Source organism: Chenopodium album, chromosome 17, assembly GCF_948465745.1.
Source record: "Chenopodium album chromosome 17, dcCheAlbu1.1, whole genome shotgun sequence".
Taxonomy (NCBI): domain Eukaryota; kingdom Viridiplantae; phylum Streptophyta; class Magnoliopsida; order Caryophyllales; family Amaranthaceae; genus Chenopodium; species Chenopodium album.
The window spans coordinates 5,553,895-5,578,416 of record NC_137850.1 but is presented as its reverse complement, the minus strand read 5'-3'; the positions used below and the strand labels follow the sequence as shown (position 1 = coordinate 5,578,416).

Below are 24,522 nucleotides of genomic sequence, written 5' to 3'. Positions count from 1 at the left end.
AAGGCTCGGATTTTTTCTTGCATTGATTTCCTCCAACCTTCATGCCGCATTGCTTCCTTGAAGGATTTCGGATCATTATCCGAGATAATAGCTGCCAAAAAATGACGAAACTTGACAGAAAAATTATCACAATTAATATAGTGTGCTATAGGATACCGGGTACCTGACTTATGCTGCGGAATTGGTGTAGGCGAAGATGGACTTTCGGCAACAATAGTATGAGTCACAAAATCTCGTAAAAGAACCGAAGGAGTCTTAACACGCAAACCCCTTCCCAATTCACCTTTAGAATCAGCTGACTCCAGGCTACCTTGCTGTTATGTACTGTGCGGCAGTCGAGTCTGCTGTTTCACGCTGCTGGGCAATGTCTTGGGGTGCCGTAACCCCTGCACTTGCATCTTCTACAAAATCATCATCCACTACAACATCATCATACATAGGAACAACTCTCTCTGGCTCAATATTCACCACATTGGCATCAAGAAAAGGGTAAACATTCTCAAAAAATTCTTAGCCTTCATTCATGGCTCTTGGCCGAAACATATAGAGCAATACAAGATAAATATGGCAAGTATCTTTAGAATATTATCTAGCCTATCTTTTCCAAGTAAATATCCTAATCAAATAATATCAAATCTTTCTAATATATCCTAACATCTTGATTAAACCAAATAAATTCAATCCCTTAATTAACCATCCCTGCTGATTGTTCAAAAATATAACCGTTTGAAATTAAGAAAGTGCAACAGCAATACAAAATCTTTGCTCTTGAAATTTTTTTAATACTTGTTATCCAAAAAAAAAAAAAAATCTTTCAATAATAATAACAATAAGCCAAATCATGTTCTTCATCTCTCTGGTTTGTAGCTCATTTATCCTGCTCTATAGCAGAAGTGCACATCACAATTTTAGTGAAGGTTTGTAGAGCCCTAAAATAAAAAATAAAAAAATTAAAGGAAAAAGAAAAAATTGATTATTGATATGTCCAGTGTATATTGCAACAGGAGGTCATTAAGGAGAGTTTCTAAGACAGTCAAGCATCCTTTTATGAAATTTCTAATACGCCCAAACTACAAAACAAGTGGATGGGTGTGATTATATTAGGTGGTAGTGAGAGTGAGAGAGATAGCTCAAATGGTTAGAGCTCCCCTCCTAATTCCAAGAGATCTTGGAATCGATTCTCATCACCCTCCTTGTGGCTCTCTAAACACCAAAAACAAATATTAGGTGGTAGTGGGTCAGAGTTAGCTTATGGGATGGTCATGATTTTAAAGAGAAATGTGGAGTTGACGTGTCGAGGATGTAATGAAGATGATGAAGAAAATAAACATTCAAAGTATTGTAATTCTATGCCTTATTTTTGTTCCAAAAAGAGGAAGGGACTCTATTTTAGATTGGTCTTAAATTAAATTTTTTTTTTTTTTTTGGTAACCCAAAGGAACTCAATTGTTTAACCAAGTGGACTCAATTCTTTAACCAAGGGGACTCAATTCTTTCCCTTATTTAATTAAAACCCACTGAAAACCCAAACCTATTCTACCCCAGTCTATTTTCCCTATGTAAAATAAATAGAGTCCCCTTTCCCCACATTTTGCAAGAATTGAGTCCCCTGTTTTATACTTAACTCATAGTTTGCAAATATCAATTTTTAATATTGTTAATAATACTTATTAAAATATACAGTATTAAGAGCACCTCTAGTGATATGCTCATTGCTAGATTAGCTTGTAATAATACCACATATATAGGATTTCAAGCTAATCCCTTTATAGCTAATTTGTGTCCCAATGGCCTGGTTAACTACTTTTAAGTGAGTTCCAATTTTTTTAATTAGATTTTCAATTTAAATTTTTATTAATATATCAACCTCTCATATTTTGGAATTTTTTTTCAAGCAAATTTTTAGGTTCAATGGTCAAACTAGTAGTTATGGACTTCAAAAAATTGCAAGCAAGACCCTAAAACTAGCTACGTACAACCATCAAAGTTGCTCTGATCATACACTAGCATGCATGCGTAACTAGAAACTGTGTTAAATTTGAAATAAGAATATAATTTTATAAAAAGTAGCAGAAAAATAACTAATTACTCGTACAACAAATAAAACCAATACCATAATTAATCTTTAAGAGGCTAAACAATAAATGTTAAACTAGAGAAGATTTGGAGAAAACGGCTCAACTTCTATTGATGTTCACAACGACATATATAGTCAACCCTAACTTGCCTAAATTAATTGTTGATTGGTACACCCAGGTGTAACATGCGCATGGTACACCCAGATTAAAACTAGTTTTTTTTTTTAAAAAAAAAAAAAGCGAAAAGAACATAACTTATATTTGTAATGAACATCACGACTTTATAAAAAACACAACATTGAAATATAAATAACATGATAATTTTGGTAAAACAGTTTTTAAAAAAGTTAAAAGATAATTAACAATTGATTTTTACCACGTTTATAATCTCAAATCATTTCAAAATATCCAGTTTACTATAATTTCTCTCTCTAAAATTATTTTATCAAGATTTCATTTTAAATTTCAAATTTCAAATTTTAAAATTTCAAATTCATTTTCAAAATTTCAAATTCCAATATTTTTTTATTCTATTCTCTTAATTTCTTTTTTTTTTAAAAAAATTCTCTAAATAACCAATTATATATTTTTATATATTGTTATAAAATTCATCTTGGTCATGTGTCTTTATTATGATGTTCATTATATGATTTTTAAATGTCCATGTTCTTTGGTTGTAATTTAATTTAATGTACCTTTAATGTCACATAATGTTCATTACTTATTGTGAAATATTTTCAGAATTATGTTGGGTAAATAATATTAATAAAGTTCTTTAAATAATATTATCATGTTCTTTATTAATATAGAGAATGTTCTTTAGATCTATCAAAAAATCAATCACTAATAAAAGGGGTCCCAAAAGTATATCGTCTTCATCAACCTTTATGATCTTGATTTCAAAAAATATACATAAACACAATTAGATGATTTTTTTTTTTGAAAAAAATACGCAATTAGATGAACATAGTTTGTAACGTAAAGAACACATGTTCAAATCCAAAAAACATAGTTTGTGACTATAAAGAACATATAGAATTTAGACTCAAAGAGCATAATTATTAAACTCAATGAACATATTCATTCCAATGAATATGATAAAGAAAATTTATTTAAAGAACATTTACCCTAATCCAAATGAACTTCATCTTAGTCTGAAAATAACATAAATTTTTTTAAAAACAACTAAAATAATAATAATAATAAAAAAATACATTTTCTTTCAGTGATGTATTCGTTAACAATGATCCATGAACAAATATAATAATCTAAAAACATCATCATCAGCAACAAAATTATGAAATATAAATTGAAAAAAATAATTAAAAACTACTTCTCATTTGGAGACAAAATCTAAATTTTAATATCAATTGTCAAAAACATCAATTTGCTGATCATCAAGTGCAAATCGACAATCATAGATCGTGACGAAATTAACCATGAGCCATCATTTTCTCTCTAAAAAAGTTATTTCTTTCTCTTGAAATTTTATTTTCTCTCTAAGGCCCTGTTCACTTCACCTTATTTTGCTGAATTTAAATTATTTTTAGTGAAACAAAATTATATTTGTTGAACTTAATTTTTTTTTACTGAACTTAGATTAATTTTACTGAACTGAAATTATTTTTGTTGAACTGAAATTATTTTTACTGATTTTCTGTTATAATTCTTCTTTAAGATAACTGAATTTTACTTAACTGAACTTATTTTTTTACTGAATTTCAACCTAAATTCCGTAATGGATATATATATACCAAAAGATAACTATTCAAAAGAAATATTAATATAACCAGAAAAAATTCAACTAACAAGGAATGGATAGGTGTTTAATAGGGCTGCAAATGATACGAGTCGAGCTGAGTTTTAGTCTATTCGAGCTCAGCTTGATAAGAATTATTCGTATTCGAACTGGGCTCGTTAAGAATTTGGCTTGTTCGACCTTTGTTCACAAACTTACTTGTTTGCATTTCAAGTTTGAGTTCGAGCTTGAGCGGGTCTAAATTGAGCTTGATTAAATAAACAAGCCCTAATTTATCATTAAAAAATGGGTTCCTTCTAATTTTAATACATTTATTTAATTTATATAAGATATTTATATTCTTTCCTTAGAAATAGGTAATGACGGAGTTTCATGCCTTTACATGATGAAATAACTAGTACTTTTTACAAATATGTATGTATAAAAGATATATAAATTGTCCGATTTAATTAGGCGTGAATAAACTTATAAATGGACTTAAACGAGCTGTTCATGAACATTACCGAGTCGAACATGATGTTGTTCGGGCTTGTTCATCTATTTGACGAGTTTAATATATTTGTTCAACCTTGTTTATTATCTTAACAAACAAGCTCTGACCAACCTGTGACCGAGCTTGTTCGCGAGTAGTTCACAAACGCATCAACTCCTTTACACCCCTAGTGTTTAGGCTCATCAAATTTGAAAATGTCATCATACACTTGGGTGTACCATGCGTATGGTACACCCAATCAAAATACAAGAGTTATAGAAACGCAAAAAGAACATTGTACATATACGAAGTACACGAGCAAAAAAAAAAAAAAAGAAATATATATATATATATATATATATATATATATATATATATATATATATATACAAAACGATTCATTCCTTGATTTAAGGAAATGATTTGTTATTTATATTATATTCCTTGATTTATGGAATTGATTTGTATTTACATTCTATATTACTTTTGGTAAACATAATTTTACTTTATTTTTTATTTTTTATTTTTTTATTTTTTTATTTTTATTTTATTTATTAAATTTTTATTTTTATTTATTTATTTTTTTTGTTAAAAGAAAGAAATTGAGTTTATATAGATAGAAACCATAGTAAATTTTTGAATTTCGAAGTGATTCAATGTTTATGTTCTTAAATTTGAATTTTAAATTTTTGAAATTTAAAAATGAAATTTTGAATTATATTTGGGTGAAAATAATATTAAATTGAAAAATTCTAGGTATCCGAATATTTTGAAATTATTTGACATTAAATTAAATGTGTGGTAAAAATTAATTAGTAATTACCTTTTACCTCTTTTTAAAAATTGTTTATCGGAAATTAATGCGTTCTTTATATTGTAATTCTATGTTCTTTTATAAATTCATGATGTTCTTTATAACTATATACTATCTTCTTTCCGCTTTAATCCGAGTGTTTGGTATACACGGGTGTATGAACCATCGATTACATCACATTTTGCATTATTACATCGATCAAGATCATCAAAAATCAAGCAAACCACACTACAAGAAATCAGCTGATTTGCGACGGATACATTCCGACGGACACGTAATTCCGTCGGATATTTCCGACGAATTAATTAAATCTGTCAGAAAATCCGTCGAAAATTTCCGACGAAACGTAAATCCGTCGGAAAATAGGTAAATTACGACGGATTAAAGTTCCGTCGGAAAATTATGACGGATAAATCCGTCGGAAATGTAATTAATTTCCGACGGAATTGAAATCCGTCGGAAAATTGGTTTTTTCCGACGGAATTTTCCGTCGGGACTATTAAAATAATATAAAAAAAACCCCTTAAACCTAATGAGTGAAGTGAGGCGCCGTTTTATTTCTTTTTCTTTCCTCCTTTCTCACGTTTTCTCCCTTTTTCCTCTTTCTCATTTTCTCTTTCCTCTGCTCCTTCCTCCTTCCTCAGTCCTTCTTCTTCCTCCTTCTCCTCTTCTCCTTCCTTTTCTTCTTTATATCTCCTCTTCTCCTTCCTTTTCTTCTTTTTTTCATGGTCGAATTGGTGGTTTTGTCACAATATTCGCAAAATTTGGCCAAAACTAAGGTTTCATGGTCGAATTTGGCCGTTTGAAACCAAATTCGAGTTGAAAATCAAGGCTATTTTCGGTTTATAAGGTATGTTTTCTTGTTTTTAATTTTCTTTTTTTTTTTGGATTTTTTTGTTAAATTAATTATTGTGTTTCGATTTGCTGGTGGTTTTTAGGTGGTTTTTGGGTGGTTTAGGTGGTTTTTGGGTGGTTTTAGGTGGGTTCGAGTGGTTGTTAGGCCATATTGTGGGTTCAGATTGTTTGGTAAAGGTTGGGTGGGTTAAGGTGGTGGTGGGTTGTTTGGTTTTAGGTGGGTTCGAGTGGTTAGGGTTAGGGTTAGTATTGTAGATCTGGGTTAGGTTGGGTGGGTTAAGGTGGTTGTGGGTTTAGGGTTAGGTTGGGTGGCTGGTAGCGTGGTGGGTTAAGGCGGTGGTGGGGAAGGCTATGGTGCGAGCTAGTAGCGGTGGTGGGTTAAGGAAGTGGTGGGGGATGATAGCAGTGTGGTGGTGGTGGCGAAATTAGTGGCTGGGCGGCTTTTTTTTTTTTTTTTGGCAGCGGTTTCCGACAAAATTTCCGTCGTAAATTTCTGACGGATTTTGTGTCCGTCGGAATTTTCCGACGGATTTTGCCGGTGTCGGAAAATCTTTTTCGAGGGAAAATTTCGTCGGAAAAGTGTTTTCGACGGAATTTTCGTCGGAAAATGTCGTTTTTCCTACAAACGCTTTACCGACGACAGCTTCCGACGGAATTCCGTCGGAAACACATTTTTCGATGGAAAACAGGGTGTTTCCGACGAAAAATTTCCGTCGGAATACGCTCTTATTCTAGTAGTGCCAATTGTTATCTTAATTTCATTCTTATAGAGTATATAACTCGATTCTGGATTTGAACCATCAGATTAAGCTTTTGATTGAGTTAGTCCTCTAACATGGTATCAAAGAGCCACCATGACACAAAGGTCACAGATCTCATCCACCCCTAATTTCTAAGTGGAATATTTTGCACTAGGTTTGAAGGGGCCCATGCCGCATCCATATTCCAACTCCAAAGGACTCTCATGTGATGGGGTGTGATAGCTAGAGTATATAAATCGATGTTAGGCTTCAACCATCAATTTACACTTTTTAGTTGAGTTAGTCCTCTAACACGTTTTTTGATATCGAGAATTTGTCGTACTAGAATTTATATCTGATGAAGCTAAAACTACTTGAAAAAGAGTCTGAAAAAATGATTTGATCCTCTTATTTTGATTTCTTGAACGAGTAGGCCATGTCAGTAGTTAATTGTTTAGAGCAACTCCGATGGTTGTAGGCTTGTAGCTAACCTGCTTGCAATTTCAATAATTAACTAGCTATTAGTTTGACCATTGGAGCTAGAAAACTCAATTAGCTTGGCTAAGCAAATTAGCTTTGCCAAACTAATTTTCTTGGGAATTAAACTTGCCAAAATAAAATGTTCATTGCACTAATTAAGCTCTTTTCATGTATTTTCTATCCAACAACTACTACTAAACTAATAGCTAGCCATATTGGAGTAAAAGGTAGCTAAAATGATAATTAGCTTAAAAGTTTATGTGGCATGGCAAGCTAATTGTCAAATTAGCTTGCCATTGGAGTTGCTCTTAGAGTCGAATTGAGGAAGCTTCAGTCGCTAAACGATTACGCCAATAGTCGTTGTCAAATGCCGAACATTGATGTGGTAGTTGCAAAATCAACCTTAAATGACCGTTAGGCGGAGGAGGTGAACCCCTCTCGGTTATTGTAAGCTTAATTTTGACGGTTCTGCTATTCAAAATTCTGCTTTTGCAGGTGTTGTTATTCGTGATCACTAGGGGAATCATGTGGCCAGCCGCACTTATAATTTAGGCTCTTGCCCTGGCTTCCTTGCTGAAGTTATTGCCCTTCGCAATGGACTCCTTCTTGCTAGAGATTGTAACATTACACATATTTTTATTGAAGGAGACAATCTAACTATTAGTAATATTTTGCAGGGCCATTTTAGTTGTCCTTGGAAGCTCCATCTCCTTATGGCGGATGTCAAGGCCATTTTGGATTCTTTCTCGAGTTTTCATGTGCAACACATTATCGGGAAGGAAATCAGGCAGCAGACTATGTTGCCTCTCTCGGCTACTCCACTTCGACTCATCAAGATATCGAACCTTTTTTAGATAGCAAATTTTCTTATTTTTTTTACTTCTTGATAGTTTAGGTCACGGTCTTGCGAGAAGACGTACCTAAACTCCTATTTGTATCTTAGGCCCTGTTCTCTTCACCTTAAAAAAATAATATTAAGTAAAAATAATTTCAGTTAAATAAAAATAAGTTCAGTTCAGTAGAATTAAGTTCAGTTCAGTAAAATAATTTCAGTTCAGTAAAAATAAGTTCAGTTCAGTAGAATTCAGTTTTCTTAAAGAAGAATTATAATAGAAAATCAGTAAAAATAATTTCAGTTCAGAAAAAATAATTTCAGTTCAGTAAAATTAATTTAAGTTCAGTAAAAGTAATTTAAGTTCAGCAATATAATTTTGTTTCAGTAAAAATAATTTCAGTTCAACAAAAATAAGGTGAAGAGAACGGGGCCTTATATTTAGTATTAGATTATGGAATGTAGTTGCGCTCTTTGGGTTTTTTTTATTTTATTTTTTTTATTTTTTTATTTTTTTTATTTTTAGATTCAAAACAAAAGAAAAAAAACACCCTAAAAATGACATGCTTTTAGCCAAAACCATACTCAAAATTACAAACTAATGGCATTATACTTGGTACAAATAAAACTATTTGGCCGGTTCGCAACATTGCGGTGTGATAGTACTTGTCCTTTTCACTGCCCTTAATTATTGGAGACAGGTTATCATGCGTGATTGCATATTTGCATGGTAATTTAGTTGACAATCTATAAAATAATCTTAAACTCCTTTCAAATTTTCTTGAATTTTCTTGTTTATAATTCCCTTTGTCAAAAAATGTTAGTCACATTCACATAGACTATAAAAGACAATTACAAAGTACACTACAATTGTTTGGGAAACAGATTATATTGTCACATTAGTTAGGTTTTCATTTCGAAAAATGTACTTCGTATTACAATAGTATCTAAAAAGGGTGGAAACGGGATGAAAGAGAACACCTATACTAAAATACAATATTTTATTGAATTTATAGTGAATTCTTAATTATGAGAGGTAGAATTAAAATAACATGACAATTAATTTTTGATATAGTTTTGGCCTATATCTATGTTTTAGCAATTAGGAGATACCTACATAGATACTTTTAGTACATAAATACACTATTTTGAGTGACTATCTGTAGTAATGTTTTGTATTATACAAACAAACAACAATAATCGCACAAAATAATTGACGTCGTTAATTATAATTTACAAATGAGATTAAATATAAATTTGCAGGATTTTATTTGAGGCAGGTTCTATTTGCATAAATATTTATGTCTTTATCAAATTAAAGTTTATTTAATTAGCTAATTAATCGTTTTGAGAATCGAATCTTAAGATGATGAGGCATACACTGACGGTCATGAGACATCGACCCGCATACCGTTTTTCACATAATTATAATTAATTACTCCATATTTTAATTTAAATGTTGTAAATAAGCAAATCATATGCACCAATGATATTAATTAAAAAATGCATTTGTCGTATTAAGTAAATAAGTAATTATTCAATTTTGTCAACATATGGAGTTAAGAGTAGGGATTGGTTCCTCCCTTATACCCCAGTATTCTTGTTCCATTCACACTAAGAAAGCATATTTTTATTCACCCCTTTTAGGTTAGTAATAGGTAAGCACTTGTTTTGAGGATAAGTAGTTTGGCCTATTGAAAATTTTGTCACATATTTTACTCTCTTTTTCCTTAAATGACAAGATATGCTTACACTCACCAATAAAAAGAAAAAGTTTCAGATGCAATAATTTTAGACAAGTGCAGAGCACGAAGATCTAATAAGTTTCAATAAGTCTCTATAGATAGGTTAAAATAGTTCCTATAAGTTTTAGACCTATGTCTTGTGTATGGAAGGATAAAAGGTATATTTATCTTTGTCATAATATGAAAAAAAAAATGAAATATGAGAAAACTCCATGAAGAAGGACTCCATAGTCCAAATTTAAACAAAAAGAGGGCAGAGCACGAAGATCTAATAAGTTTCAATAAGTTTCTATAGGTAGGTCTATGTATGTACTTTGTATTTAATGATTGATTGATTATTTAAAAAGGAAAATGATAAACATAACCCTAAGGGCTATGTATGTATAAGAAGCTAAAAAAGAAAATATTAAGAAAAAATTAATATTAATAACACCGATTTACGCGTGATTTTGTTATGAATTCCCAACTTAATTTCATGTTGGGAAGTATATTTTATGCTTATACACAGCCTAAGGGGTACATATATCATTATTCATTAAAAAAAATATTAATGAATTGTTTTATAATTTCTTACACGAGAAAAATAAACAAATTTAATACAATGAAATTAATGTAGTTCACTAACAAAGTGGTAGCCACTCCACCAAGCAAAGTAGATGAAATTTTATTGAACTTGAGAGTAAGGTTCGTAATACATACGGAGTACTTTGCATTAGTTGCATAATCAGGAATTTTATCAACTTAAAACGGTAGCCCAAACAAAATAAACATCATCATGGGGATTGGGGCACTCAATAGATCCTAGTTATTCTAATTGGGTAACTTTTATATACATTTGGTGTACTATAATTTACTGTATATCAGTGATCACTTTTATCACATTTAGGGTAACTTTTACAATTTTGTAGGTAACTTTTACCAATAAAACATAAGTATTTCGTAACTTTTATTTATGTCAGGGTAACTTTTCTTCATACTAGGGAACTTTTACTCATTTTAGGTTAATTTTATAACGGATGTACAATATTTTATATTACTTCCTCTATTCAATTGAGACAGTAACAACTCGACTTTTACGTCTGACTATGTATAGATAAGATCATTATCATATCTAGTACTTTATTATAGCAGTAAAACGTAAGTAAAACATACGAAGTATAAGTATTATAAAATTTAAATAAAACATACTGAGTATATAAGATATATACTCCCTTTATTTTTAAATAATTGTCTATGTAAAGAGTTTTAGAAAAAATTGAAGAAAGTAATAAAATATGGAGGTAGTGGGGTTGGAGGAAAAATAAAAAATTATAAAAAAACAAAAGTAGTTGAGAGAATTAAGGAGAGAGAATATGAAATTAATAAAATGTGATTTATATTGGGTCCACTAGATGAGAAAAATGAATTAAATATTGTAAAAGCTTATTACATAAGGATGGCCAATGGGGCAAGTATTTAAAAACGGTCGAAAAGGAAAAATGGGGCAAGTATTTAAAAACGGTCGAAAAGGAAAAATGGAGCAAGTATTTAAACGGAGGGAGTATTTTATTACAATATATGAAGTGCACGTCAGTTTACCTTATTTTCAATTGTTCAGGTCCAATAAATTTAGTTAAGTTAAGCTCAGATCAGGAAAAATAAGTTCAGAAAAGTTCAGTTCAAGAAAAATTAATTTTGGTAGTTCAAATTACAACCAAAAGAAGTTTTAATAAGTTCAATCAAGTTTAAATAACTCTACATTAATAAAAATCAGGTGAATAGAATGCACCCAAAGTATAAGTATTTTTTTTTTCTTTTTTCTGGAAGCCAAGTACAAGTTATTTAACTGTTTAACAAAATTCCTTCCAAAAAAAAAATTGACATTATTTACCCTTAGATAAAATTAGTAAGAAGCTTACTAAGCTATAAAATAAATTTTAAAAAATTACTACTCGTAGTAAGAAGCTTTATTCTAATTTTTAAGAATAAATTAGTTCTTCATTTCCCCACTAATCCTCTAATCCGCTAAGTATAAATAAGAACATAAATGAGCTTGCAAAAAAGGTCAACACACACTCTTCTCTCTCTTTCTCTCTGACTTTTTCCCACAAAAATCTAACCATGGATGATTCCAATTCTTCCACCCCATCATTACCACTAATCCATGATTTTAGCCTTGATTTTGTTGAAAATGACATTAATTTTAATCATGTTATTGAAATGTTAAGAGGATCTGAAACTTCTGATCCTTCTAGTATTTGTGTTAATCAAAACTTTGATCCTCTTTCTTTTGCTAGAAATAATGATGTTTCTGATAATTATAGCATGAATTTATACCCACTTTCTCAAGATAACAATGTTTTTAATAATTTTAGCTCACCAACTATGTCTTGTACCAACAATACTATGCTTAATTCGTTGTCCGGGTTCGAAGATGGTAGAGGAGGTGAAGAGGAGGAGGAGGATGACGACGACGAAGATGATGATAACTTGGAGGCCGGAGAGCATTCTTCGGCCACTACGAAGAATACGTCGAAGAAGGGGAAGCTCGATCGATCGAGGACGTTGGTTTCGGAGAGGAAGAGGAGAGGAAGGATGAAGGAGAAGCTCTATGCCCTTCGTGCTTTGGTTCCTAATATCACTAAGGTATGTTTATTAGGTGGTTAATTATTTTGTTTTATTACTAAAATTTCGTATTATCTATGGAATAATTCATGATAATTAATTTACCGACGTTACTATCAAACTTACGTATTTTTTTATGTGTTTTGATGTTACGGGTAATTTTAAAATTTTCACCTAATTTTTTTATGGCTCAAAAGTTATTGTATGACGTGTAAAAATGTATAATTGTAATATTTGTATATAGTATAGTCCCTATTTTTCTTATGCATGTTTGAGACTTGATGGCAAATTACTCTCATAATTTGAGAGTTGCAATCTAACTACACCATTAATATATTATTTGGGTGTTTGGCTATTTTAAGTAACTAATAATGTTTTTTTCCTCTCTAGAAACATTGTACGGAGTAATAGAGTCATTGATTAGGCATATAAAGGCTCAATTTAACGTACTAGAGTGTGCAAAAACCCCTATTAGCAAAATTATAGAAGTACATCTCTTCATATACAATCATACACAAGTATCACTACTACATTAGGCTTTCACATCTTTATCCCAAACTTAAGTATTGGTTGTTTTATTTATTTATTTATTTTTAGAATGAAAAGAAGTATTGGTTGATAATAGTCATAATACGAGGGACAATATTTCTTCTTTTACAGGTGATCACATATTTAATATATTTTTCATAGGAATTACAGAGTATTTATATTTGTGTATTGATGATATATACTTCGTACATATTTAACTAACACACATACACTATGGTTATTCTTCTTTGTGAGTGATGCATTTATTTATTTATTTATTTTTATTATTATTATTATTATTATTATTATTATTATTATTATTATTATTATTATTATTATAGTTTTTTGGGAACAATACTTACAGAAAATTAGATAGTGCTATAAAGGGAAACCCTGCAAACATTTTGGAGCTACTTAAAAAGGGAATATAACATACATAGAAGTTAAAATTTACACTTGTCAACTCAACAACTAAAGCAATTTTTTTAATCTCTTTTTATTGGGCTTTGAATTTGAAAAATACCTATAAAAAAATAAGGGAAACAAAGATGATAAATTGACAATGAGAGTGCAACAAGTTTGGATAGTGATGTAAACTGGAAACAAAAAAGAGAGTATATTACGATTTTATTTTCTAGTAACTTTTTTATAAAAAAAAAAAAAAAAAAAAAAAAAAAAAAAAAAAAAAACCCAAAATTGTTAAAAAAAAATTAGACTATTTTTATTATTGAGAATATAAAATTAGACTTAATATGATAATAAGTTCATTCATAATTTAATATGAAGTACAAATATATAATATGATGTATTGATGAGCACATAAGTTCAAAATTCAGAATGTGTGGGGTGGTTCCTACAGGCGCTCTGTACGATGCGCATCATACAGACGTTTTGTAAAAAAACATAAATAACATAATATAGAAAAGTGATGAATATATAGACAAAATTCAAATAACATATTACACTAAGCAATGAACATTATGTCACAAATAAAAGGACATTACATTGACAATCAAAAGAACATAGACATATGTTTTTTTCACTTTTTTTTTTTTTTTTTTTTTTTTTTTTTTTTTTGTTTTTTTTGGCAAATATATTCTTTTCACTCTAGGTATATACGTTCATTACATTTATCATGTTCTTTATTTATATTACAGAATTTCTTTAGATATATAGAAAAACATAAAGCTGAATATTCTTTACAAAACAGATACTTCCTCTGTTTTTATTTTATTGCACCATTAGGACTTTTACATTATTCACTTAATCTTCTTTGCCCGTCATTTGTGATTTATACATTAGGAAAAATATAGTCATGTGGGATCTAGTTAGTTTCGTATCGAACTCTACTTTTTAAATACTAAATTTTTATAATTTTTACAAAAGTATAATTGAAGATATTGATAGTTAAAGTAATGCATTGACAAGCGTGAAATCTCTTATGGTGCAATAAAAAAAGAACGGATGAACTATATGTTTTTTACAAAACAGCTACATGTTCTTTCCGTATTAGATGTCTGTACCTAAAATTTTTCACAAAATCACAAAATTCATGTATCATTATTGAGAAATCTGTAGTAGTAACATTAACATAGCATTCCTCTCGAGTGAAGGGTTTAATTTTCTATTTTCTAATGCCCTTTTTTCTAATGAAAAAAAAAACCATTGAATTATAGGATAAAATAATTAAAAGGAGACTAGGTTCGATTCATGGAATTTTTAAAAGCAGGCTAAGAGATACGCAGATTTGCTATTTTGAGTTTTGATACGGTTTCACATGCAATAACTTAGAATCTTGAGACAAAACACCATAGTTGTTGTATTAAACAAGACAAATGAGCATACTATAAAAGTGCATTACATTATTTAGACAAACAACGCGGCATTCAAATTTATAATCATAAATCTTCTACCATCTACTATATCAAATTCCAATTAATTGTTGCATGTTTGATCGATCTTAAACTAAATAAAATCTTAACTAAACAATAATTAAATTTTATGTCGTGTTTCCAGATGATTTAAAACAGTACAGTCATTAATGTCTCTTCGTAGTTGAAGGTTTTTAATTTGACACATATACTAATAAGACATTTTTAAAGTACAATTATAGAGTATAATATCAAAAATTGTTATATATTACTCATATGAAGGATTATATCAAGATACAATGATTAAATTATTATTGTCTTTCAATTTTATTTACATTGTCAACTAATATTTTGTTTTGTGCCAATTTTATGTTTATTGAAAATTAACCATAATTATTTGTTCTAGATGGACAAGGCATCCATAGTTGGCGACGCGGTGTTGTATGTGCAAGACTTGCAGATGCAATCAAAGAAGCTAAAATCTCAAATAGAAGGCCTTGAATCATCTTTGAAAGCTGCCGAGAGAAGCCAAGGTTATGCTGATACCCCGAAGAAAAATGCTTCTCTTGACAACTTTCTTCCGGTTTGTAAGATGATTGTGCAGGTATATTCTAAAGACATAATATCTCATCTTTAAATATTAGCTCTTAATAGTTATGTTGATAGTATAAGTTGAAATCGTCATAATATGACAGTTGAATTCAAGTGACATTAGTATGATTTTTTATTTATTTGGTTATTAACCATATTGTAGTATTGAATGTAACGTAGATGGATGTGCTTCAAATTGAAGAAAGAGAATTTTATGTAAAGGTGGTGAGTAACAAAGGACAAGGTGTAGCAGCATCCCTTTACAAGGCGCTTGATTCTTTGACTACGTTTACAATTCGAAATTCGAGCTTAAGCACTCTATACGAGCAATTCGTACTCACATTTACCCTAAATGTAATTTCTTTGATTTATTTTACCTATAATCTTCCATTTCAATTTTATACATTTTGGTTGATGGAAATCATTGCAATCTAACACATGAACTTTGTTTGGAACAGGTTGCAAAATGTAGGGAGGAATTTAACCTGCCTAACATGAAAGTGTGGATAAGTGGGGCTTTTCTAAACCAAGGATTTGAGTTTCAATGTTTTTAATAATTGAGGTTATTTATTAGGTCAAGATGTTTAATTTTCACAACTTTTGTAATTTCCCTTATGATTTATGTAAATCTAGTTATGTTAAAAGAAATTAGGTGCATGCATAAGTAACAGCACAAGGTCCATAAGACTATAAGGAAATAAGGACGCTTACTTTTGCATTATGGAGATATGGTTTTCAATGACGCTAGATAATTTATTCTGTAGAATATTGCAAATCCATAAATTAGCTTTTATTTTCTAGGTAACTAGAGATTTTTTTTTTTTTTTTTTTTTTTTCCCTTCTACTTCAAAAAAAAAAAAAACCACATTAAGAAGTTACTCCATAAACTCTAGTACATTTGTTATTTGCAAAAATGTTACACACGAGTCGTGAAATCTTAATAATCAAAATTAACGTTTATGAAAAAACCATCCTCCGTAGTGATCACGATCCAACCCAATAGATTTTCTAGAATATAACATTGTAATGAGAATGACAAATATAATACAAAGTAATGATGCTTCTGTAGACACGGAAATTTTATGAGTGTTATACATTAAATTAAATAAATTAATTTGGGTTAAAATCATATGAATGATCCATTTTAATTATTTTTTGGCCCACCCAAATAAATAATCTGAATTGATCAAATACAATTCGGGTTATAAAATAAATTAAACGGACCAGGTTAAAAGATTTCTAAGTCATAAAATGGGCCAGGCCCAAACCTACTAAGTCCACTCAAGGGGTTTTCATCTCCTATAAATACACCATTCCTCCATCTGTTAAACGGGATCCAGAAATCATTATTCCAAGAGCTCATAAAACTCTAACGAAATTCTCTTTGAAGTAAGTCAACAACCACATCAAACTTGCGAAGAACAAGAGCGCGATATGGGCTGCGGTTTGGGTTGCGTTTTTTAGGAAGCAAGGCAACTGCGGCAGTGGTTTCAAGGGTTGGGTTCCGGTGCCTTGGAGGGGTAGGTTGGATTGCCGGGGAAAGCAAGGGTGAAGATGGGGAGGGGATGCGGTGGCGGGGCTGGGGGTTTTATTTTTTATTTTTAATTAGTTTTGTGTATTTTTTTGTCATTAAAAAATAGGATAAACTTATTAAAATCCGACACGTGTCTTATAACCTAAGAAAACCGGTTACCAAAACGTACAATCTAACCGGTCGGGGATTGTTAATGGAAGATGGGGGGGTCAAAGGTGGGATTGTTTCTATAATTTCAAAAGGTGAGATTGTTTATGAAAGATCGACTAAAGGTGGGATTATTAGATTTCATTTTTTCTTTTACAAATTTGATACACATTTCATGTGCAATTAAATCCATTGCATCCAATGTCAATTCTTCAATTATGTAATATATATCCTAAAAAAACAAAAAAAAAAAAAAAGTAGGTTCGTATTGATCTTATTAAGAGAATAATATATTTAGCTTTATTTAATGTTAAGATATTATTTAGAGAATATATCTTCACAATTTATGGTTATGCTAGTATATCTTTTAGGAAAATTATTTCCTATCTTATGAGCTTAGGTTTTGTATAAATACTCAACCTGTTGATGAATAATGATAAAGGAATACAAGCCATTCTATTCTCTTCTATTTCCCCTCTAATGTGTCATGGTATCAGAGCCAATTTGGGTTGTGTTGTAATCTGGGCCAATATTATGGACAACTCACATGTGAGGGGGAGTGTTGAGCCCATGAGAAAACCCAAAAACACACATTTTTTCGACTCTGACTTTCAAATTTATCGCCCTTTTTTTTAAAAAATTTTTTTATTCTGAGCAAAACACAAATACCCAAAAAGTACGGATTGCATTATATGATGGAAAAAAACCAAACAACATTTCAAAAGGAGTTTTGTTACCCAATAAAGGAGTGGGTGTCCGATTAATTAAATGAGCAACCACAAGAACACATTCCTCCCAAAAATAAATTGGTAACTTTGCTTGAAATCGTAAAGCTCTAGCAACATTCAAAGTGTGATTGTGTTTTCTTTCTACCCGGCCAATTTGTTGAGTTGTCCCAATACAAGATGTATAAAAAAAATACCCCAGTAGCCCGAAAATAATCTTGCAAGCAATTAAAATCTGTGTCATTATCACTTTGAACAATTTAATAGTTTACGAAAATTGACGGTCTACCATAGCAATAAAATTCATAAAAACACGAAACACCTCTGTTTTGTCATCTAACAAGTACACCCAAACAACACGAGAATAATCATCAACTATTGTAAAAAAAATATTGAGCTCCACAAGATGAAGCATGTCTATAAGAACCCCACAAATCACAATGTATTTTCTCAAACATGCGACTCGCTTTATTATCATTAGATGAAAATTTATCCCTAGGATGTTTAGCCTTAAAACAGACCTCACAATTATTATATAAACTAATAGATTAAACCAATACAAAATCAAACTCATTATCTATTCTATATACTATACTAAAACAGGGTACACTAGCTCCAAAGCTGACACGTGTCCCTGTTTTTTTTTATTTCTATTTTTTTTTTTGAGTTGTCTAATGTTAGAATGTATATAATTGTCAAAGATTCTATTGATTGCATATTCTAAAACAATATTCATAATCTATAAAATCTGATATATCTTGTACACATGAATATTGAATATTTTAGTTAAGATTATATTACCATTTAGTAAAGATATAATTAACTATATATTAAAGGTAGATTATCACTCAAATACACTAATCTAATTTATAATATATTTTATTTATAAAATATACTACGTAATATACTACCTCCACTTTAACCTTAAGAATTGTAAATGGATAGAACTCGGGAAAGCGAGGGTAGTATTAAGTAGCAAATTAAATTATTTTATTTATAAAATATACTACGTAATATACTACCTCCACTTTAACCTTAAGAATTGTAAATGGATAGAACTCGGGAAAGCGAGGGTAGTATTAAGTAGCAAATTAATTTTGTAAAAGATGTTGAATAATATTTTTATACTTTAATTTTAGTAACATAATTTTTTTATCATACACACATAATCTTAAGAAATAAATTTTTTGTCAAAATAATACATACGTATTGAATATATAGACCACTCATCTATCGCTCAAATATACTATTCCTTAAAATATACAACGTTATTTATAATATTTAATATTCTACTATCTTTTTCATAGAACATAATATATTATTAAGTAGAATATTATTAAAAGATATGGAGTGATACATATAATTTATAGAAAAGATATATTTATCCTATATTTTATCACTCTATATATAAAATCTATGAATTAAAACTCTTTTATAGATAGTTTGGTAAAAGATTGACAAGTGATATTTTTCCTACAATGATAGTTAATAATAGATTATGAATAGCTACAAATTATAAGCATTTTTGACCATTTTATGAAGCTAGAAAATTTTATAAATTATATTAGTACTAAGTGCGCATAAAAAAGATTTTATTTATCTATCGTATATAAATTTGCATAGTTGACATAAATAAATGCGTATAAAAAATAATAATACGAGGCATGTAAGTGTATATGTACCACCCTATAAGAAAAACTATAATTTTCATTTTTAATATAGATTTTGGTACTAATTTTATATGTGTGTACTGTATACCCAACCATCATAGTGTTACTTAGTTAGTGTTATAGGGATTACCCATTTAGTGTCATAGTTGTTACTTTGTCAATGTTGTACTTTGTTATTTAAGGATTACTAAGTAAGACTTTGTTCACTTGACTTTAAAGATATAATATTTGGTAAAAATAAGTTCAGTTTAGTATAAATAAGTTTAATTTGGTATATTTAATTTCAGTTCAGTAAAATGCAATTACTTTAAAGAGGAAATATAATAGAGAAACAATAACCAAAAAAAAAAAATCATCAACAAAAATAATTTCAATTCAGTAAAAATAATTTTAGTTCAGTAAAAATAATATAAGATCAACAAATATAATTTTAGTTCAGCAAATATAAGGTGAAGTGAATAGGGCTTAGAAGTTACTATATCAATATGATAGGGGTTAGTTTGTTAGTGTCATAGGGGTTAATTACTCCATTTTATTACAAGTGGTCACACAATGTGATCAGCCACACGGAAAATATGTTGTAAATTTTGTATATGTCGTCACGGGTGATATGTAAGAATGATATGCATTTTTTTTCTCTTATATGCTTGTATATTTTATTTTATTTACTATTATATATATGCAATAAAAATATTAAATCATTACATATAATTTTAAAAAAAGACAAATAATCAAACAATTGACAAGCCTAAACATCATTCTGAGGTAAAAATTTTAGGAAAAAAAATTATACTTCGTACTAAGCTTTAAGTAAAAGGCTTTGTTCATTTTTGGTTGTAGAAGGTGCAATAGGTGTGTGGTGATGATTAGGTGAATTCATCATGTAATAAAATTAAGGTAGTAAGTGATGGGATCAGAAATCCTATTTTTAAAAGTTTCATGTCAAACTTTAAGTGTTTTTAGAGGCCATAGAGGAGAAAAAAGATTCGAAATTATTTGTGATGTACAAAGTACAATATATAATGATCATATTGTTATAATAATGGTAAACTTTTCCAAAAATATACTTCGTATTAAGTTAGAGGACAGAGATAGTCAATTAAAAGGCAAATTTTTATACGTGGTTGGCCACATCGTGTGGTAAGGGCTACTCGAATTACTTGGTCAAGGGTTACTTGAGGGGTTAAGTTAGGGGTTTATTAAATAGTGGGTCATGGGTTACTTAAGAGGTTACTCGGTTAGGGGTTACTTGAGGAGTTACTCGGTCATGCGTTACTCGATCAGGATTTACTTGAGGGGTACGGTTAGGGGTTACTTGAGGGGTTCGGTCAGGGGTTAGTTACTCGGTCATGGATTACTTAAGGGGTTACTCAGTCAGGTTTTACTCGAGGGGTTAATCGAGTTACTCTGTCAAGATTTAATTTGGGGGTTACATAAGGGGTTCAGTTAGGGGTTGTCCGGTCATGAGTTACTTGAAGGGTTCGGTTAGGGTTACTCTGTTAGGGGTTACTCAATCAGGGATTACTCGAGTTAATCGGTCAGGGGTTTACTCGAGGGGTTCGATCATGGGTTACGAGTTAGCTAGGCCCCGTTCACTTCACCTTATTTTTTCTGAACTGAAATTATTTTTACTGAACTAAAATTATCCCTACTGAATTGCTATTATATTTCTTCTTTAAGTTTACTTATTTTTACTGAACTGAAATAATTTTTACTGAACTGAAATAATTTTTGCTGAACTGAACTTATTTTTACTAAACTGAAATTAATTTTACTGAAATGAAATTATTTTTCCTGAAAATTATTTTTTAAGGTGAAGTGAACAGGGCTTTACTCGGCCAGGAGTTATTTAAGGGGTTACTCGGTCCTAAGTAAGTCGAGTAACCCCTGACTGAGTAACTCGAGTGACCTCGGCCACACGGTTTGACCAGCCACACAGAAAAATCCCTCCATTTAAAAATGAGGTGGCCAGTGGCGCAAGTAAAAATGAGGGAAAAATATGACTTAATGTGCGTAATGATTGTTATTTTATTGAATTGAATTATTTTTCAAATCTTTCCATACAATTTAAGAATAAAAAAAAAAGTTGTTTTTAAGTAATACTTTGTATATCATTATTTTGAGGGTTAAGAAAATATGATTAAGACACATTTAGGAAAATTTAACAAGAATAATCCAACCTTTCGTCGGTTCTCCTAAAATAATCCAACTTTTCAATTAATCTTGAATAATCCCACCTTTACTACTTTCCCTTACCAATCCTATTTTACCTATAACCTATACAACCGGTAATTTTTTATTTTTCCTTTTTATTTTTGTTATTATTTTTATTTAATTAACAGAAAATTATAAAAAAAAAAATTTAAAAATGAAACCCCTTCTTTCTCCTTCCTCCCCTTCCTGTTTCATCCTCCTTCAAGAGTTCAACTCACCATTACCACTTCACCTCACCATGACCACAACCACCACCACTAAGCTCCACCCTCACGACCTCAATTCACCGTCACCTAAACCCCTACACCACCCCACCACAAATTGAACTATTACCCACCCACTCACCACCCCACTATGAACCCCAAGCCATCCATGGCCACCATTAACCCCGCCACCACCTTATCCTTTACTCTCTCTTGATAAACCCACCACCACGAACCCCAAACTCCACCCTCACAATGCGATTTTTTGATTGAAGGTTAAGGGTTTTCTGGTTGATGTGGATAGATTTCAACGGTGGGTGAGGAGAGGCAACTTCCGCCGGAGCTGCTGCTAAAATGGCTGATTACCATCGCCGCCAACACCACAATGGTTGTGGGGTGGTGTTTTTTCTGTCTAGGTGGAGGAAGTAGGGTGTGGTAGATGGCAAGATGGTGTTAACGGCGTTCATAAAAGTGGCAGTGGTGGCTGGGCTTAATGGTGGCCATGAAAGGGGAGGAGAGAGATTGCCCAGATTGGAGCAGGAAGGGATGAGGGAGAAGAAGAAAGGAATTTTTTTTATTTTTTTTATTTTAAGTATTAAAATTAAAAGATTAATTTAAAATAATAAAATTTTAACCAATAAGAGAGTGCCACGTGGCTTGGCAACCAGTCATAAGGGGTATGGTAACCTGCAGGGGGTGGTATGGGAGAATAAGTGTAAAGGTAGGATTATTCAAGGTTAATTGAAAGGTTGGATTATTTTGGGAGAACCGACGAAAGGTTGGATTATTCGTGTTAAATTTTCCGACATATTTATAAGTAAATTCATTATTACTCGTGAAATCATTTTATTTCAAAATTTTGTGAAATGAATATGAGTATCAAGATTTGTAAGGCGTGCATCGCACGGGTGCTATACTAGTTATTATCTAAAGATGGTCACTTATTCTTAAATGACTTAACAAAGTTTTAAACATATTACCCATTCATAAGATAATAAGATATATGATTATATATGGCATAAACTTACCGTAAATTAAGTCAACTAAAATTAACTCAATAAAATACTACTCGTGAATCATACTTTTTTTTTTCTTTTTTTTTGACAAATCGTGAATCATACTTGAATCATCACCGTTTCCCAACTATGAGCCACTTTACACCTATCAATCATGGCAGTACACCAGTCATAAAAATTTGAGAACTGAAAAAGGCTCATGTCAATTCTTGCAGGTGATATACGCCACATTAAATTGCTCTCTTCACACTCAAGAAACAAGTGGAGTGTTGTCTCATTTGCACCCCCACAGCGGGAGCAAATCCTATCCACTTGTAAGCCTCGATTACCAATAAGCCATCTTGAACCTTCAACAATCAGATCCCTTGCAGAGACAATAGATCGCCATGTGTAGCTTGCGTTTGGTGATATCTTTGCATCGCATAAGGTTGAGCGTGGAAAGTATTTCCCTTTCAGAACTCGTGCTACAAGAGAGTCTGGATTCGTAGCAATTCTCCAGAATTGTTTAGCAAGAAGGGCACTATTAAAAGCTCTCAGGTCCCTAAATCCAATCCCACCTTCCTTCTTGGACTTACAGAGTTTCTCCCGAGATATCAGGGCCAATTTTCGCTCACTGCCTTTCTGACCCCACCAGAAATTCCTACATAATGAAGTGATGTTTGCAAGGACAGATTTCGGAAGCTTGAAACACTGCATGGCATATGTGGGAATGGCTTGTGCTATGGATTTTAGCAGCACCTCTCTACCAGCTCTGGATAAGTATCTCTCTTTCCACCCTTTCACCTTCTTCCATACACGCAGTGGCGGATCCAGGATTTTCGAACTTATGAGTCACCATCAATAATTGATCACTTATTTCAATCCAAAAATTATATAAAAAAATTATATTTCACCAAAATTATTTCAATCCAACAATAGGATATAAAAATACATACTATAAAACTATTACATTAAACTAACTTTATGATTTTTTACTTAAAAACAAGAATTATTAAAAAAAAATGTTAGATAACTTAAGAGACTGGTTATTAAATATAATGCAAAAATTATTCTGCTGACAAAAAGAGACCTGTTATCTAGATAACAGGTCTCTAATGACGTGGTGGCAATGGCACAACAAAGAGACCACCTATCTGTTATTTTAATAGGCGGTCTCTTTGATATGTAAAAAACTGACAGTGGCTAATCTCAAATAGAAGCAGCAAAGAGACCGCCTATCTGTAATAGGGGGTCTCTTAGAATTTTTTTTTTTTTTTTTTTTGTGCTGGTGAGTCACGTGACTCACTGTGCACCTTAATAGATCCGCCCCTGCATACACGGTCTTGAATAGCCTGAAAAACTGTTTTCTTGGATCTCCCAAGGTAAGTGGGGAGACCAAGGTACTTCTCGTGTCCTTCAACTCTCGTAAAGTTCAACTTCAATTGAAGAGTTTCCTGCGAATTAACACTAACATTACGACTGAAGGATACTTCCGATTTTTCAAGGTTTATTTTTTGACCCGGAGCTAGCTCATAGGTGGACAAGATATCAATAATCGCCTCCGCATCAGATTCACTAGCTCTTGTAAACAAGAGACTATCGTCTGCAAAAAAATAGATGTGAGATAGCAGGCACATTTCTTCCTAGCTTGACTCCATGGATGAA

The 24,522-nt window shown here is 31.1% G+C and overlaps 1 protein-coding gene across 1 annotated transcript; it reads left to right on the top strand.

Annotated features, from left to right (window-relative positions):
• The first annotated feature begins 11,807 nt into the window (after positions 1–11,807).
• Positions 11,808–15,990, top strand: LOC145587488 (transcription factor FER-LIKE IRON DEFICIENCY-INDUCED TRANSCRIPTION FACTOR-like). Its single transcript, XM_081644223.1, has 4 exons — positions 11,808–12,400; positions 15,185–15,382; positions 15,550–15,723; positions 15,828–15,990. The coding sequence occupies exons 1-4, from the start codon at positions 11,876–11,878 to the stop codon at positions 15,921–15,923; spliced, it is 993 nt and encodes a 330-aa protein (XP_081500349.1). The 5' UTR covers positions 11,808–11,875; the 3' UTR covers positions 15,924–15,990.
• The last annotated feature ends 8,532 nt before the right edge of the window (positions 15,991–24,522 follow it).